This window comes from Capra hircus, chromosome 9 (genome assembly GCF_001704415.2).
Source record: "Capra hircus breed San Clemente chromosome 9, ASM170441v1, whole genome shotgun sequence".
Classification (NCBI taxonomy): Eukaryota; Metazoa; Chordata; class Mammalia; order Artiodactyla; family Bovidae; genus Capra; species Capra hircus.
The window spans coordinates 29,720,591-29,737,305 of NC_030816.1; the positions used below are offsets into that span (position 1 = coordinate 29,720,591).

At 44.7% G+C, this 16,715-nt stretch overlaps 1 protein-coding gene across 2 annotated transcripts in view; it reads right to left on the reverse strand.

Moving 5' to 3' along the window:
* Window positions 1-16,715, reverse strand: part of SOBP (sine oculis binding protein homolog) — a 169,181-nt gene that overhangs the window by 17,226 nt on the left and 135,240 nt on the right. For both annotated transcript variants that reach the window (XM_013966453.2, XM_013966454.2), the window contains one exon: window positions 3,373-5,328. In XM_013966453.2, the coding sequence (XP_013821907.2) occupies window positions 3,376-5,328 (1,953 nt within the window). In that variant the 3' untranslated portion in view covers window positions 3,373-3,375. The remainder of the gene's footprint in view (window positions 1-3,372; window positions 5,329-16,715) is intronic.

Consider the following 16,715-nt stretch of genomic DNA (forward strand, 5'->3'; position numbering starts at 1 on the left):
TTTGGCATCTTAAAAGTTGAAGATTAAAGGAAGTTTCCAACCTTTTAAAATCTTCAACTAAACTTAATTAGTTCTGCATCTAGGAAAATATCTGCCTATTTAAATCACTTGTAATCATATCAACGAACAAGAATGCATAAAGTCAGGTAACCAGGAACAGAAACAGTCAAAAGGAAAAAACAAAACCTTGTGATTGCCGAGAACTAGCAAAAATGATGATTTCTTTGAAGGTAACAAGCAGCTGCCTGGACTACTGATTTCAGGTTACAGTCTGCTTTGAATCTATCTTAAATGATTTTTTAAAAAATAGTCCTATTGTATGAAAATGGTGGGCATAGCAAAAAGAATGAAAAACCCGGATGGCAGTCACTGACAGACTCTATGCTGAGAGATAATACGAGTTACCAACAAGCGCAAGGAGAATCACTCACCTCCGCCTCACCTACCACAACTCAGCCCGGGTTTGGTTTTGGTTTTTAATGCTTCCCCTTTGGCTTTAACTTGTCACCAAACAGTATTCACTGTCAGGTCACAAAAGCCATGCAGTCCTTTATTTAATGGATGCATTTCCAATTTCCGTAACCACACGCATGGGCAGGGTTTCTGAAGGCATAGAAGAAAAACAGCGCCACATGTGCAGAGAAAATCAGGAAGGGTCAGAGAATGTGAGTGAATTACAGCAGGTTGAGACTGTGCTATGAGTTGACACGGAACTAAAGAGGGCAAGAGGCGATGTGATTTAGAAGGGCACAGGCGTTCTTCCCCCATCTTAAATCACTCGCCTTGTCACCCCACTGTAGCTGGCAAAGACTGAGAGTCTCTGGGTTTAGAGAAAAGCTGTAATTTCTTGGGGAAACCCATCATAAAAAAGAACTTTCCAATCTCAGGGGGACCGTAGGCGATTTCGTCACTGCATCTTCTGAAATTGACTGAAGTCAGGTTAATATTTTTAGTAATGACTCTGGTCCTCGTACAAGACCCTTGCCTGATTCGTTATTCAGAAATATATATCATCGAAATAGCCATCATATATTTCATGCTTTTATGTTCTTTTGGCCCCATGCTACTTATGGACTAGTGACACTCTCCTTGACCTGGTCACTTCTCACTTTAGTAATGGTAGTAAAAGTTTTCACCCTCCTGTTCTTTCTTTAATATCATTTGAATGAGTGACACTAGAATGTATTTAAAATTACAGTTCCTGATGTTTTTTTGGCTTTCTAAAGGCCATCACTTTTTCTGTTGTACGTCTTTGCATTACTCACTGCTTGGTCAACCAGACTAAACTACGCTGGTAGAGAAATTAGGGCCATTTTCAGCTGAGGTGACTAGCAGAAGGCTGAGACTGTCTTTAGAGAACAGAACTTGCAGAAGTAAAATCAAGGATTGATGAGCTGAGTTTTAGTATTCTGCTCTTACTGGCAAAGCCATCAATGAAAAAGGAAGCCTCAAATTCTGAGAAACCCTTCTTGCATCACCCATCAAGGTCCCTTTCACGGGCTCTGAGCTTCCCAGGGGCAAACTCCTGGTTACAAGTCGGGTAAGTGTCTGGGTAAACGTGCTGACTTTGAGGGACAATGGCTTGGACACATCACATCAAGTGTTCTTGTCCACATCTGTATTTCCTACTGTGAAGCAATGGGTTGGTATTCTTGTTTTTTCATTGTTCTTGCTGAAAAATACAACTGAAATTGCTAAAAACAAACGAACAAAAAACCACTGTCTAAACACTTAAGAGAAGTTGGTGGGTAGGCATAGTTTTTATCTAAGAAATTTCCCCCAAGACAACGGAGGTGAATAAAAGAATTTCATCAAGTAGGGTAATAAAGGGACCAATTAATACCTACAGTGGAGTCAAACAGCCTAAATTTGAATCTCAACTTACTAACAGGGAATTCTTGGCATCTTGGGCAAGTTACCTAATTTCTACACCTTAGTATTCTCGTCAGTAAAATGAAGACAACTGCCAAATGAATCCTGACCCAAAGGAATACTACTGAAAAACACTTAGAGAATGCCTGCACAAATATGAGCAACTGTTCTTCCTAAAAGGTCCACTTCTCCTTGCCAGACCTCCCTCCTCCTGGCGTACACTGCCACCAGACTGTAAGCGCCTTGAGGACAGGTGCTGCCCCAGATTCACTTTGCGTCCCCCGCCCCATTCCCCTGACCCCCGCTCCTGGAAAGAGCTGTGTACAAGCTTTGTGCTCAACAAATATTCACTCCCCTGCTTTCCTCTCCATAAACAGCTAATAAACCTCAGCAGAACATTAGCCTGTTTGCTGTCCTTGCAGACAGAGGAGAGCACCCAGGCTTTGGGTCCAGCAGGCCCAAGTCAAATACCAGTTCCCTCACTTACCAGCTTTGATTTGGGCAACATCTCCAAGCCTCATCTTCATCCTTGTAAATGTAGACAATGCTTATTCCACCAGGATTGGCGAGAGGATCAAATGAGGCCACATCTGGCTACAATAAGCAGCCACACAGGCTCACTGCCCTCCCCCTAACTGAAATTCTGGACTTGTTATTTATGGTTCACTTGGTATTAAGGATTCCTGACCCCCCTACCCCCCCACCAAGGTCAGGGATGTGCACTCTCACCCACTTCAGTGACTGCTGCCCTTTTCTCTGCCAGAGCCTTCCACTGCTTGGCGAGGTGAACAGCCATCAGCTGAGCTGCTGAGTCCCAAAAAGGGGAGAAAGCAAAGCTGGTCAGTGAGGCTTGAGGCCTAGCCTGGGGAATGCTGGTTGGTGACGAAGGAAGAGATCCCAAGAACAGGAGCTGCTCCAACACCTGACCAGGCAAATAGGGCTTCATGGCCTGGGTTCAGCTGGCATAGGCATCTAAGAAGCTTAGATTTTATTCTCATCTTGCAAATGGAATTCCCTGGTTATTGAGCACGTTTGGTGAGTTGGGACATTCTGCCAATGCCTGTACCAGCTAGCTCCAGGAAGTGGCTCAGCTCACCTTTTACTAGTCAGTCTATAAGCTCATGACTGAACAAGTACAGGTTCCGAGTAATCATTCGCTTCTTCCTCCCTGCTTCCTTCTCTACTTACAGACAGGAGCCTAAGAACAAAAGTAATTAGTAGACAGTGTTTCAATTCAGGTTCAAGACTGGGCTTTATCACTAAGTGACCTTGGCCATGGCACTTACTTGCTGTTGACTCAGTTCCCTCAGCTGTAAAATAGGAATTGGATCCAAATGATGGTAGTATGTGACCACACAAGGCGTAGTGTACAACACATAACGTAAAACCATGATTGTCAACACGACTCTCTCTCCCCCGCCTTTGCACGCATTTGCCTTTTAAGAAGTAAGGAGCAGTGCACCGCCTCGTGCGGAGAAGAGCTCCGATGGACATACAAACCTTTTACTTATTCTGATTTCTAATTCGGAGGCACCTCCTTTTCAGTGGAGGCTCCAGGTCCTCGGGCCCGGCGCTGAGCATGGGCGAGGAGATGATGCAAGGCGCCATGGCGGCCTTCTCCGCGGGTTTTGGCACAGGCTGGATCACGCAGCCCGTCTTGGGCAGCATCCGCAGAGCGTACGCGTGGTCCTCGTCCGCGGGGTTATTAAGGTTCGGGTCTGACTTGTCGCCCCCCGCCAGGGCCTCCTCCCCCATCAGCTTTTTGGCCGCCTCCCCATCCAGGTGGCAGTTGGAAGCACAGTTGTTCTCCTTGACCGACTCCAGCTCGCTCACCGCCGGTTCCTCCGGCGACAGTAGCTTCTTAGTGGGCGCGGGAGGCGGAGGCGGCGGCGGCGGCGGGGGCTGCTCGGGCGGCGGCTCCGCGCCCTTGGCGCCCTCGGCGGCGCCCCGCGTGCCGTTCACAATGACATTGCAGGCCGCGGCGGCCTCGGGGCCCGCGGGGGCGCCCGGGCCCGGGTCGCCAGCGGCGGGCGGGCTGCAGTGGCCGTCCCTGCAGCCGCCGCAGGTCCTGCGCTCGGCGGCGCCGGGTTCGCGCTCCGCCTTGACGTGCGCGTGCAGCGCGCGGTGGATCACGTTGTGCAGCCGGGCCCGGTGGCCCACCGTCAGGTCGATGACGCCGTCCTGCGGGCCCTGCAGCACGCCGCCGGGGAAGCCGAGCTGGCTGCCCGCGCCCGGGGGGCTGCAGGCGCGCCGCGTCAGGTCCACCACCTCGCTCCGGCCGTGCTCCGCGGGCGCGGGAGCCAGGCTCAGGGCCTGGCCGGAGCAGCCGGGCGGCGAGTCCGCGGACTTGGACGAGCCCTGCTTGGAGTCCCGGGGGGACAGGGAGTGTCCGCCTGGCTTGCCTCCTGCCGCCGAGGAGTCGCCGGGGGCGCTCGGAATGAAGTTCTCCCCGTTGCTGGAAAACCCGTTGGGGGGCTTGGAATCACTGACATGGGGGACGGGAATGGGAATGGGGATGGGCACGGGCAGGGGCACAATCACGGGGTATGGCACGAGCAAGGTGGGGGGCGGCACCAGCGGGGCGAGCGACGGCAGCCCGAAATTCATCATCTGGGGCACGGGCATCGGGCCATTTGGCATCATGCTTACCGGCGGGAAGGGGAGACTCGGCAAGGGTGCGCCGGGAGGCGGTGGGGGCAGCAGACCCGGGGGGTTCCCCGGCATGGTCGGGGTGCTCGGGGGGTGGATGTGGGGCGACAGCAGGGGCCGGTGCATGGGGCTGGAGGTGGGGCCCAGGTTCCTGGGGCCGCCTGGCGGGGGCCCGATGCCGGGGAGCATGGGGTTGGGCAGGGGGCTGTTGGGGTTGGAGGCGTGGTGCGGCGGGCCGCGGATGAAGGGCGGGCGGAGCTGCTGCATGATCTGCTGTTCCATGAAGATGGGCAGCGGGACCGGGCCGCGGTTGGTCATCACCATGGGAGGGCTGCGAGGCGGGACTCCGAGGGGAGGCCCGATGCTCGCAGGTGGCTGGACGGAGACAGGAGGGATGTTTGGCGTCTCGCTGATGGGCATGGACTTGGGCACTGGCGTAGGGATTTTAGTGACAGAGCAGTTGGCAGTGTCAGATGGAGAGACGGTGGTGGACGCCGATGGGCCAGGGCCCTGGCTTTGGCCAGCTGCAGCCACCGGGGAGGGGGCCTTCCTGCGAGCATCTGTTAGAGGGATATTCCAAGAGTCTGGAGTGAGCAGCTGCACCCCGGTGCCTTCTGTTTTATTTTCCATGGGAGGGTGTAATGTGCTGCACAGCCCAGCTGGAAGATTGGCCTGTGTCTCTTTGTAGAAAATGTCCATTTTGTACTGATTGAGACATTTCGCACTGCAGAACTGAAGCCTTCTTTCCCCGTCCCCAAAATCCAGGTATTCTTTCGTGTGTCTTATGTGCTTACACCAGTCACATACCTACAACACAGTAATAAAGAAGAAAAAACATAAGCGATCTCCTTTGGTAGACAGCATTTCATGTTTTACATAGAGGTTCTTTTCAAACTTTATCATGATTTTTCAACTAGGTGAAAGTGTTTCCTTCTAAAAGGTAAAAGTCCTAAATGTTTGTAAAATGATTTCTCTTTGGAAGCCAGAATTGCTTTATAAATATTAACTCTTCAGACTAGCAATTACCACCATCTCCTATTTTAAAAAAAAAAGAAACTGTTGTTCCCCTTTAAGCATGACTTAAAGGTGGATCTGACAAAGAGTACATATACCTGCCCATATATTTCCCCCAGTCAAAGAGGCTCATTGTTCATGCAAATCTAAATAGTTTTGATGAAAAGAATTCTCCCAAAAGTTCAGTGGGCTTTGAAATATAGACCCTTAAAATTCTCCTCACACAAGTCACTTTACACTATTGACTGTTGGATAATGCAGTTGGAAGGGGTGTGCTGTGTTAACCAATAACACATAGCACTGAACATCATTATGTCTGGCTTCCAAGGGGAAACTTGGAATTAGTCATGAAGTCTGTGTGAGGTTTAGCTATTCCCAACCTGTGATGTTGCAGCAAGCTAGAATTATTTTTTGAGCTGTTTGCCCACTCTCTCTCAGTAGTCAGAATTTTTGGTGACATTTCTTGGCAGGCAGTCTTATTTAACAACTTTTCAAACACCAGAGAACGTTTTCCAAAAGTTTTTATGGCTTTTCCGCCCTTCAAATCTACTCCTGGCAAAAGAAAGACATCACCAAATTTATTTTAAAGTTGGGCTGCAGAACTAATTAAAGGCTGAGAGCTTTTCCCAATTGGAAATCACTAGACATCAAAGTTCAAAAAATAGTCATTCTCGGCTTCAGAACCCATTACTTTGGAGAAATTATTGTGATTTCATTAACACATTAATTTTGCAACACCATCAGCTCTCACAGATGGTGAAGACATGATCTACAATTCAAATATGACTCTTGTTTGCACAAATGTCTTTCCTTCATATGGCATTTTAAACAAGAATTAATATGAGTAATCTTGCCATAGCTATAAACAGATAAACAGATGTCAAAATTTTCAATAGTTCTTTCAGTGCCTTACTTTTTTGACTGAACATTACACACACAATCTTTTTTTCTTTTTTTTTTTTTTTTTGGTCATTTCCTCAGCACTCAAGCCATACAGCAGGAGAGGAAGAATTCTGAAACACAATGCAATGGTGAGTTCATTGAATCTGAATCTCTTTTCAATAAAGCCCTGGTTCCAATATTGCTCTGCACGGAGCCCTGTTTTTGTTGAGAAGGGTGTCTGTTGTTCTGTTGCTGGTGCATATTGTTTTTTTTAACTATGTCAAACTGATAGCATTAAAAATGATAAATTTTAGTAATGACTGGTCACATAAACAATGCAAAAACAACATATGCTGGGCATTTGATTACTCATCTCATTTAACTCTCAGCTTTCCTAGACTGTAAACAGTGGTGGCAGGCTAGTCTGTGATTTTGAGTGTACACACTCATGGCAGATGTGTCTGTATGTGTAAATCCACTCTTTTCCTTCTCACTTTTCCCCCTGATATTGCAGGTAATATATTTGATGGTGTGAGACTGAATAACAAATACTTATTGGCATACATTAGTTTTTTGTTTGGTCTCATATCAAAAAACCCTTTCAAAATGCTTGTTGCAAAAACAAACAAACAAAAAAAAAACAATGCTAAGATACTCCTGTGTTTCATTACAGTGTTTCAAGTTTCTCCAGAATTAAGAGTTGTGTTTTCATTTTTATCACAGTTGAGATGTCTAGTTTACAAATAAGCACAGAATTGCCTCTGATGAGAAGAGACACACACAATCTATCAGACTCTTAAAATTCTCATCTAGATAAAGGTTAAATAAACTATTGAAAACTTGATGCTCATAAGTTATTGATTTTAAAACCTGATAATTTTTATAAAATTAATGTATAATGACATGACATAATATATAATGAAATTCCAATATGAAATAAAGCCACCAGATTCTGTTTCAACATTAGGAATCCATAGAAAGCCTAAAATGTAAATTTTTAAGCTTGAAGTGAAGGATCAAATATAGCTTCTTTAATCATGAACTAAAAAAACATTATCAATGAATTAAACTAATTAAAATAATATATTAAATTTTCTGGCATATTTCTTTTGGATCGTATTTTTTAACCATAAGGGGAAAGAGTTTTCTGAAATCCTTAATTGGTTTTCAAATTGCCAGACTGAATTATTTGTCTCCAGAGGATTCCTATGTTTCCTCAAGCTAAATAAATATTTTCAAGTAGAGTAACAAAAAATAATCTAAATATAACTTAAATGCTCTCCCTTCACTTCCTTCACTTTCAATAATTCATTGATGAATAAGGAATGCTTATAGATCTATCCCAATTATCCAAGGAGAGTTCTCCACCATATTTTATTTATTTCCTCATAAAAGGAATTACAGACATCAAAGTTCAAAGCAGATTCTATTTTATCAGGCTTTCCAGTTAAAGCAAAAGCCTAATGGTTAACTACTTGATTTTCTTTAGCATCCTAAAGGGTTTACATAATATTGTGACAGTTTATGACTATCTCATTTTGGGTAAGGAGTGTGAGTGTGTGTGTATCCTTGTCTTATTACATTTCAATTCTGAACACTGGTCTAAAAATACAGTAAAGCAATCTTTCTGGCGAAGCGAAAAATTATTAGAGGAAAAAAAATTGTCACTTAATACATAATGAATCACGTCTGTCTTATAGGACACATCGTTTAAGATTGGGTCAATGAATTTATGGCACAAATGGCTATATCATATGAAGCAATAAAATGCAACACATCATTCATTCTACATCTAACTAATGACACACTTCTCGTAATTAAAGATTTCATCATAAGAGCCTGAGCTGATTACTGAAGATGTAGTAGTTAGGTGAAAATATATACTGTAGATCTTTCTCTTTAATAAAATAACATTTGCATATCCATGAAATACACAGCATGTGTCTCATAAGCTATGGTTTTTCTGAATTGTGGTGTTATAGGGTATCCTTCCCATCTTTTTTCCCACAGACGGCTTTAATTTTTTCTTTTTAACTTTTTGAGGCATTATTTTTTTCCTCATTATGCCAAGAAGTACCAAAATTCCTTCAGATATTTTAGAAGATAAAGAGTAAGAAGTGCAGAGCTCAACTCACTGGGCTCTGGAATGATTTCCCCTAATTCCACCCGGCTTTGTTTCTGTTGGAATCTGGCCTCTTTGGTTCCACTTCTCCCCCTAACAGGTCCCAGATTGGATGGAGCTGAGGCTGAAGCTGTTTAACGATGGCAATCTGGGGACCGAACAATCAGCTAATGTGAGGCCTTTGAGCGAGACAGCTGAAATGCTTCGTATCACAAATACATAATGTATCACGTGAAAGACAAAAAGATCACAAAGGAGATAAACAAATGCGTATTCCATTCAACCCTATAACAGCAGTCCTCAAAAAGATTAAATTTACCTTCCTGGGATGTGTCCAATTCTAAACAACAGAATGAACATTTCCTTTAGTCCATTTAGAGTATTTATATTTTGGTGGCTGACTGCCAGGGTAGTACTTATAAGCTCAGTGGCCTGATGGATTCACTCCTTTCCTGTGAAATAAATGTGGCAACCTACACCACTAAACTGCTCAAAAGACACTGCCTCAGCAGAAATATCACTTGCTCTTGATACAAGAAAACTGAAAAGCAGGACTTCTGGTTCCTATAACTCTTTCCATCTTGTATTTCTCCTGGAAAGAAAGAAAGCTATTCATGTTGGCAGCTGAGCCTTTATTTTTATATAAACGTCCAAAGTCAAAGCCAAAGTATGCCATGAGGTTACCCACATGGGCACAATATATACACTCGGCTGGGCTTAGAAGAAGATTCGGGTAGTGAGGGAGGGGGACAGGGTTCCTAATTAACACATTAATCAGCTGTCAGCTGTGGGAGTGAGGTTCATCCTCCAGTGGAATCCACTCACCACTGCCTTCTGAGTGGTGACTGGCATCAGGCAATAGTAAGAAACTCTTGCTGAAATCTTTCTTACTGGGCAAAGACATTTGCAGCAATGGAACAGTAAAAAGATATTAGCAAATCCTTGAATACCATCAACAACTTGAAAACAAAACAAAAGCTTCCTGTGCTCCTGACTTTTCATGAATACAGCACTCAGGTAATAGCTCAGAAATTGTAGCTGCTGTAACCAAGACTGGAGCTTGCCATAAGAGGCTGGTTCTCTACATCTTGGCCTGCTGAACACAGCATTGATCTTGCAGTCCAGGCCAGCTCAAAAAATCATGAGCTCACCTAGGAGTGAAGCCAAGAAGGCTAGAGAGACCTGGACGGGGGTGATCACTGTTTTGAAGGGTTTGGGTCTGCTTTACCTATAGATAATCACCTCATAGCATGAATTAAGGACCTTAGACTGATCCTGCCTGAATACCTTCATTCAGCTCAACCCTGCAGTCCATGGTCCCAGCATCAGCTGTTCCTTTGGATTCAGGCTCTGCCTTTATCAGAGCCCTAATTTGGTGCACTTGGGCAGCAGATTGATTTGGAATCAGAAGATGTGGGTGTGAGTTTGAGCTCCAGAAGCACAGCCTTACAAAAATGTCAGCTTCAGTTTCTTCGTCTGTGAAATGGAGCTAATAGCAGTGATGGGTAATGCTGGTGTACTGGGCATATCAGTACACCAGCATAGAATATAGAATATTATAGAATATTTTTTCAGTTCCTAACCTGCCTCCCTCATGGTTGCTGATTTCCTCGGAACATCCCATATGTTTTAAGTTCAGTTTAACTTAATGGGAAGATGTTTCTATGGCAGCGTGAGGAGGAAAAGGAGGGTTTTCATCCAGGCTTTCCTAGGAGCCTGCGTGTGTTTGACATAGAATGGAGCCTGTCTCTCTATGGGCAAACACACGCTGAACCTGACAGAGCCAGCTCCCATCCTGCCACTCCAGGGGTGACAGAAGGGCTGTCTGCAGTGACAAGGAACTGGATGACAGACCTGTGTGAGTCCCAGCTGCCCACCCTGCTGGGAGGGCCTTATTCAGTTCCTGCTGAGCCCACTTTTTCTAAGGCCAGTCATTCTCCAGTTCAGGCAAAAGCTTGAAAAAGCAGCACGGCTGCATGGAAATGAGTGTTAGAACCATCAAGATGAGTAATTCCTCTTAGGCTCAACTGCTGTTTGAATAGTGGAAGCCATAAACTGTGCTATTCATGTTTTATTAAAAAACAGAACTGATGAACGATCTGCTTGACTCATTACATGGCAGAAACTATCTTCCAAAGGAAGGGCCAGAAGCCACGGTATCACATGCCTTGAAGACAGGATGACCCGAGCCGGCATGGCAGAATGTGTGTGAGGGCGAGCCCCCATGGAGCGGGGCGCCAAACTCTGATGGGGGGGACCAAGTTCACCATTCCAACTTTCCTTGCAAAGTTGGATTACAGTGAAGGAAGGAAGGAAGATGACCTAGCCTTAGACGTGCACAGCCACACAGAAATCAGGAGAGGGATTCAGAATGAGCAAAGGCTATTAAGATGACACCACCCTTATGGCAGAAAGTGAAGAGGAGCTAAAAAGCCTCTTGATGAAAGTGAAAGAGGAGAGTGAAAAAGTTGGCTTAAAGCTCAACATTCAGAAAACGAACATCATGGCATCAGGTCCCATCACTTCATGGGAAATAGATGGGGAAACAGTGAGGAAAAAAAAAAGAAACAGTGGAAACAGTGTCAGACTTTATTTTGGGGGGCTCCAAAATCACTGCAGATGGTGACTGCAGCCATGAAATTAAAAGACGCTTACTCCTTGGAAGAAAAGTTATGAGCAACCGAGATAGTATATTCAAAAGCAGAGACATTACTTTGCCAACTAAGGTCCGTCTAGTCAAGGCTATGGTTTTTCCTGTGATCATGTATGGATGTAAGAGTTGGACTGTGAAGAAGGCTGAGCACCAAAGAATTGATGCTTTTGAACTGTGATGTTGGAGAAGACTCTTGAGAGTCCCTTGGACTGCAGGGAGATCCAACCAGTCCATTCTGAAGGAGATCAGCCCTGGGATTTCTTTGGAAGGAATGATGCTAAAGCTGAAACTCCAGTACTTTGGCCACCTCATGAGAAGAGTTGACTCATTGGAAAAGACTCTGATGCTGGGAGGGATTGGGGGCAGGAGAAGAAGGGGATGACCGAGGATGAGATGGCTGGATGGCATCACTGACTCAATGGACGTGAATCTGAGTGAACTCCAGGAGTTGGTGATGGACAGGGAGGCCTGGCGTGCTGCGATTCATGGGGTCGCAAAGAGTTGGACACGACTGAGCGACTGAACTGAACTGAAGGCTATTATTGTGTTGTTGTGTTTTTAAGTCAATTCATGGAGAAGTTCATTCTCAAAACAAACTTTCTGCAGGTTTAGAGTCCAATATGATGGTGGTTTGCTACATAGTTCTTTTTGTGTAAGGGTCTTATTTGGTTTTTTGTTTGGCTTTGCTGTTGGGCTTCTCTCTCTCCAATCCCTGCCTCTATCTCTCAGTCTCTCTCTTCCTCATGTAGGATTTGGAACTCAAGAAGAGATGAACAACCATCTTTGTTAGAACTGAACGTCTCTCTAGAAAGCTGCCCTGTAGAAACTTTATAGCATGACTCAATTACTACTTATAAGTTTTCAGCTGGATTTCAGAAACCCTGGGCCAGGTCACCAGGGCAGAGCCTTCTCTTTCACATGTGCCATGAGCTCTGAGAGGCAGAGCAGAGACAGGCTTGGTTTTCAAGATCTCAATGAGCGCTGACAAATGGCTCCTTACTGACCCAAGCCTCTGTTTCTACAGCCAAAGCAAGAGATGGACTCCTGCCCCATATTCAGTGATGGAAGGTCCATCCATCCTCATGGCCAAACGTATGACTCAGAAGAAGGTAATTTTTCCCTTTGTTCTGACAAGTTTGGTTGCCTAAGCACATTAGCGTATCATCACAAAACTCTCCACTTCATTTAAACTGGATAAATGCTACTTACATCTTCCTAACACAAGTCATCCAGATGGAAAGTGAAAAATTCAAACATTGGAAAATCTGGCCCACCTGATGCCAAATGTTTGCCTCCCTGTTTTTCAGTTCTGCAGCCCTGAGAGGACAGACACAGACACAGTCCAGGAGATCTCAGAGCAATGAAACTCAGCCCTGAGCAGAACCTCAGAGATCATCAGGGACCTCTCTCCAGCCTCCAGCTCCTGGTAGGGCAGTACTTAATCACGCCCAGCTCAGGTGCTCAGCTGTAAACTGAGATCATCCATCGGGACGCACTGCCCAGAAAGCGCATGGCCAGGAAAGAACCAGCAAGTGACTGCAGACATGGAAAATGTGCCCCATGAAAGCAGAGAGCCATGGCCTACCCCATCCCCCGGGGAATCGCCGCTGCTGTGCCCCGTGACTTGATCTTCTCTCCTTTATGTCAGCTCCAGATATTCTAATTGTGACCTGATCTGAAAATTTTGCCATCACAAGTCCAATTATTCATTCACTGGACTCCTTGTTTCAGGAGGCACTGAACTGTGAAGAAGTACAGTAAAGATTTAGCACCTGCCCTCCAGAAGCTCAGAATCTATCAACAGACATGGGAGGGACTCCCCTGACGGTCCAGTGGCTAAGGCTCTGTGCTCCCAATGCAGGGGCCTGGGTTTGATCCCTGGTAAGGGAACTAGATCCACAGGCCACAACTAGGAGTTCACAGGCTGCAACCAAAGATTCTGCACGTTTCAACTATTTGGTGCAGCCAAATAAATAAATACTAAAACATCATCAACAACAGTCATGGGAGAAATTTGTGTGCCCCACTCCCCAGATTTGTTCTGAATGCAACAGTTTTTAACTAAAAAATAGTCTTAATATTTTACTCTCTTAGTATCTAACTCCCCTTTGCTCCTCTACCCCGTGACTCCTCTTTTATCAAATGTATATCAGAATCTTCTTTCAGATATGTATTTACCTTGGTTATTATAAACTTTCCTTGTTTTCAAAATAGATATATGAATCTCTTTTGAAATGTACTTTGATCTCACTTATCATTACTCTGTTTCCTAAATGCATACTTGAATATTTGAAATTTCATTATGTGTGACTATAAGAGCCCTCTCTCTGCCTGAAAAAAACTATATAGAGGGACTCTGGGTTGCACTTGTGTAAAAGGAGAGCCATCAACATGATGTGTTAAAAAGTGAAGTATACTAGTTACCTGGCTTCTTTTTATCTGTGATCACTCACCTCATTTCTTCCTTCATACAGACTTTTTTAGAAAATGCAAAAAATCATATTTCAATACAAGGTTTTAATTCTACAACACAGCTAATCATACATCAATACTATGACTCTTCGGAAGGGCTGTTATTGTTATCTGTGATATTTGAAACAGTCTCTTTTTTCCCTAGGGATGTTATTTGTATCTGCCTCCTCACCCACCCGGGCTGTTTCTTGGCATCAGTGATGAGCAGCACCACTGAAATGCCACAACATTAAGGCTGTGTGCATGCTGGTGGTCCAGGTCAAGGGCACTTGCTGGGCAGAATTCACAGGTCCTCTGGCAATCATGCTCCTCAGCTCCATCTCTGGCAGCTTCTCGAAGGCTCACAGCTGCTCCTGGTGACTCTCATTTATTTACCAACTATATTCTGATCGCTCAAAATCTGCCAGCTACTTGGCAAAGGGCTTCACCTGCAATGCCTCATTCATCCTAACCCAGGGATCAAACCCAGGTCTCCTGCACTGCAGGCAGATTCTATACTGTCTGAGCCACCAGGGAAGCCAATGGCCTCCTTCATCCCAACCCAGGGATCGAACCCAGGTCTCCTGCATTGCAGGCAGATTCTATACCATCTGAGCCACAGGGAAGCCCAATGCCTCATTCAGTCCTCTTTTAACAGTTTTGCACATTTCTGTGCTCCTGGATTCCAGACTGAACCAGTTCCTATCTGTGGGTGCCAGGATTGCCCATTTCACCCCCGGTATCCATGGCTGCCCAGTTCTCAGATCTCTCCAGGACACTCCATCGAAAGCTATGGTTTTTATTATCATGCCTAGTGGCAGCACCAATTTGATGTAACAATAATAGATTATATGAGTAATAAGAGCTTGCATTATTTAAACACTAGTCACCATGCTAAGCATGTTACATGAATCATCTCTTTTAATCTCCACGAGTACCTTACCACATAGATAACTGAGGTTTGGATGGATTAAATAATTTGCCCAAGATTCCCTCTGCAGATAAGGGATGGTAGATCCAGATTCTAACTTATATCAGTCTGGCTCAAAGACTATACTGCTCCACTATCTCAAGGATTTTTGGCATTTTCCTTTAAAACTACAAACTAAAATGACTGACTAATACAGACATACCTTGTTTTATTGCACTTTGCTTTTGCACTTCTCAGATACTGTTTTTTTACAAGTGTGAAGGTTGGTGCCAATCCTGCATTGAGCAAATCCACTGGTGCCTTACTGCCTGCGGTACTTGCTCACCTCGTGCCTCTGTGTTGCACTGTGGTAATTGTCACAATATTTCTAACTTCACTTTATGTTTGTTATTGTGATCTGTCATCAGTGGTTTTTTATGTTCCTCTTGGGAAAAGAATAAAACTTGCTGAAGGCTCAGGTGATGGCTAGCGTTTTTCAGCAATGAAGTATTTATTAATTAAAACATGTACATTACTATAGACATATTTTTATTGCATACATCCTAGAGTATAGTGTAAATGTCACTTTTATATGCACTGGGAAACCAAAAAATTCATGTGACTCACTTTATTCCAATGTCTGCTTTTATTTTCAGTGACCTGAAACCAAATCCACAATATCTGAGAGGTATGTCTGTATCTGATAATAACTTTAGTTTGAAATTTTGGAATCACAGACATGTAGACCTCTAAGGAACTTCACAGGTCAAGCCAAACCTGTGTCCCCAGGAAGTGTGGGTTTCTTTCCACAGAGATGGTCTTCCAGGTGGCCCTATCTTCCTATGACAGGGTGACCATACAGCTCCGTCCACATGGCCAAAGAGTTCCAAAGAGGCTGCAAGACTGTGAAGAGCCCTGTGCAGCCTACTTTGTCCTTGGACAGCTTTGAGTGTTAGAAAGTTTAACCATTCAACGTCCCTGTCACTTCCACCCACTGTTAGTAGTTCTGTTCACCGGGGTGTCCTAGCACAGGTCAAAACCTTCCAAATACTTAAAAAGAGCCATTGTGTTTCCCCCAGGCTTTTGTTTTTAAACCTCCCCAGACCCTGCACCCATTCGCCAGGGACAAGTTCCGAGAGCCCTCCCATCCTGTCTGTCCTTGACCCAGGCGTCCGCTTCACCTTGGGAACGCCCAGAACAGAATGCAGCCACCTGGCCGAGTCCAGGGCGTTCTCCTCGCCCTCTCTCCCATGGAACACCGTAGCTCCATTAATGCCACCCCAGAACACACGTGCTTAAGCTAGTTGTATCCCGCTGTTAGTTATTTGCTTTTTCAAAACAAACATTTACTGAATGTCTCTTATGTACGAAGCTTGAAGCTTTCACTGATCTCCTTTAATTCTGACAACAAACTTGTAAAGGAGCTACAGTTTTTCCCACTTTTCTTGAAAATGAGGAAACACGAGTTCAAAGAGACGATGTGGTTTCCCTAAGCTCTCACAGCCTACAAAGAATGGAGCTGGGATCCAGATCAGAACTCCAAACCCATCCTCCCTTCACTCTACCATGCTGCTTGCTTCACTCTGAGTTGTTGCTCAACCAAATCCCTTTTCTCTTAAGTACTCATCAACCACTTGTTTAATGATATATTCAAAGACTTTTGAGGGTAAGCCATGAAGCCGACTGGTCTAGACTTTCAGAAATCAGAAACCCTTTCCCAGTTTTGAAATGTTAGTCCATTTATGTCTTTTTGAAACCTTTCCTATCCATCATGATAGAAGAGAGATTATGCAAAAGTTGATATGAATTAATCTACACACTTCCCCTACATGGCAGGGAGAGCTGAATTTGGTGAGTGCGGCAGGTGCTCTCTACCTCTTTGCCCTCAACGTGAGATTCATAGTCCTCTTTATGGGATCTGTTTTACCCTTTCCAGTACAAAGAGCACTGTCTTTCTGGAAACAATGGAAAGAAGAACAAGTAAAAGGTGTCCAGCCTTGCCTTCTCACCTCTTTTGTTAAACATTTCACCATTTGCTCTGAACAATGATCTCTCCAATTCTACTTCTTGCTTCTTCTATGAGCAGAGCCCTAAAAAGTTCCTTTTATTACCTTGGGCAGTTCCCCCAAGCGTTTATTCCTTCATGCACCCTAGCCTTCCTG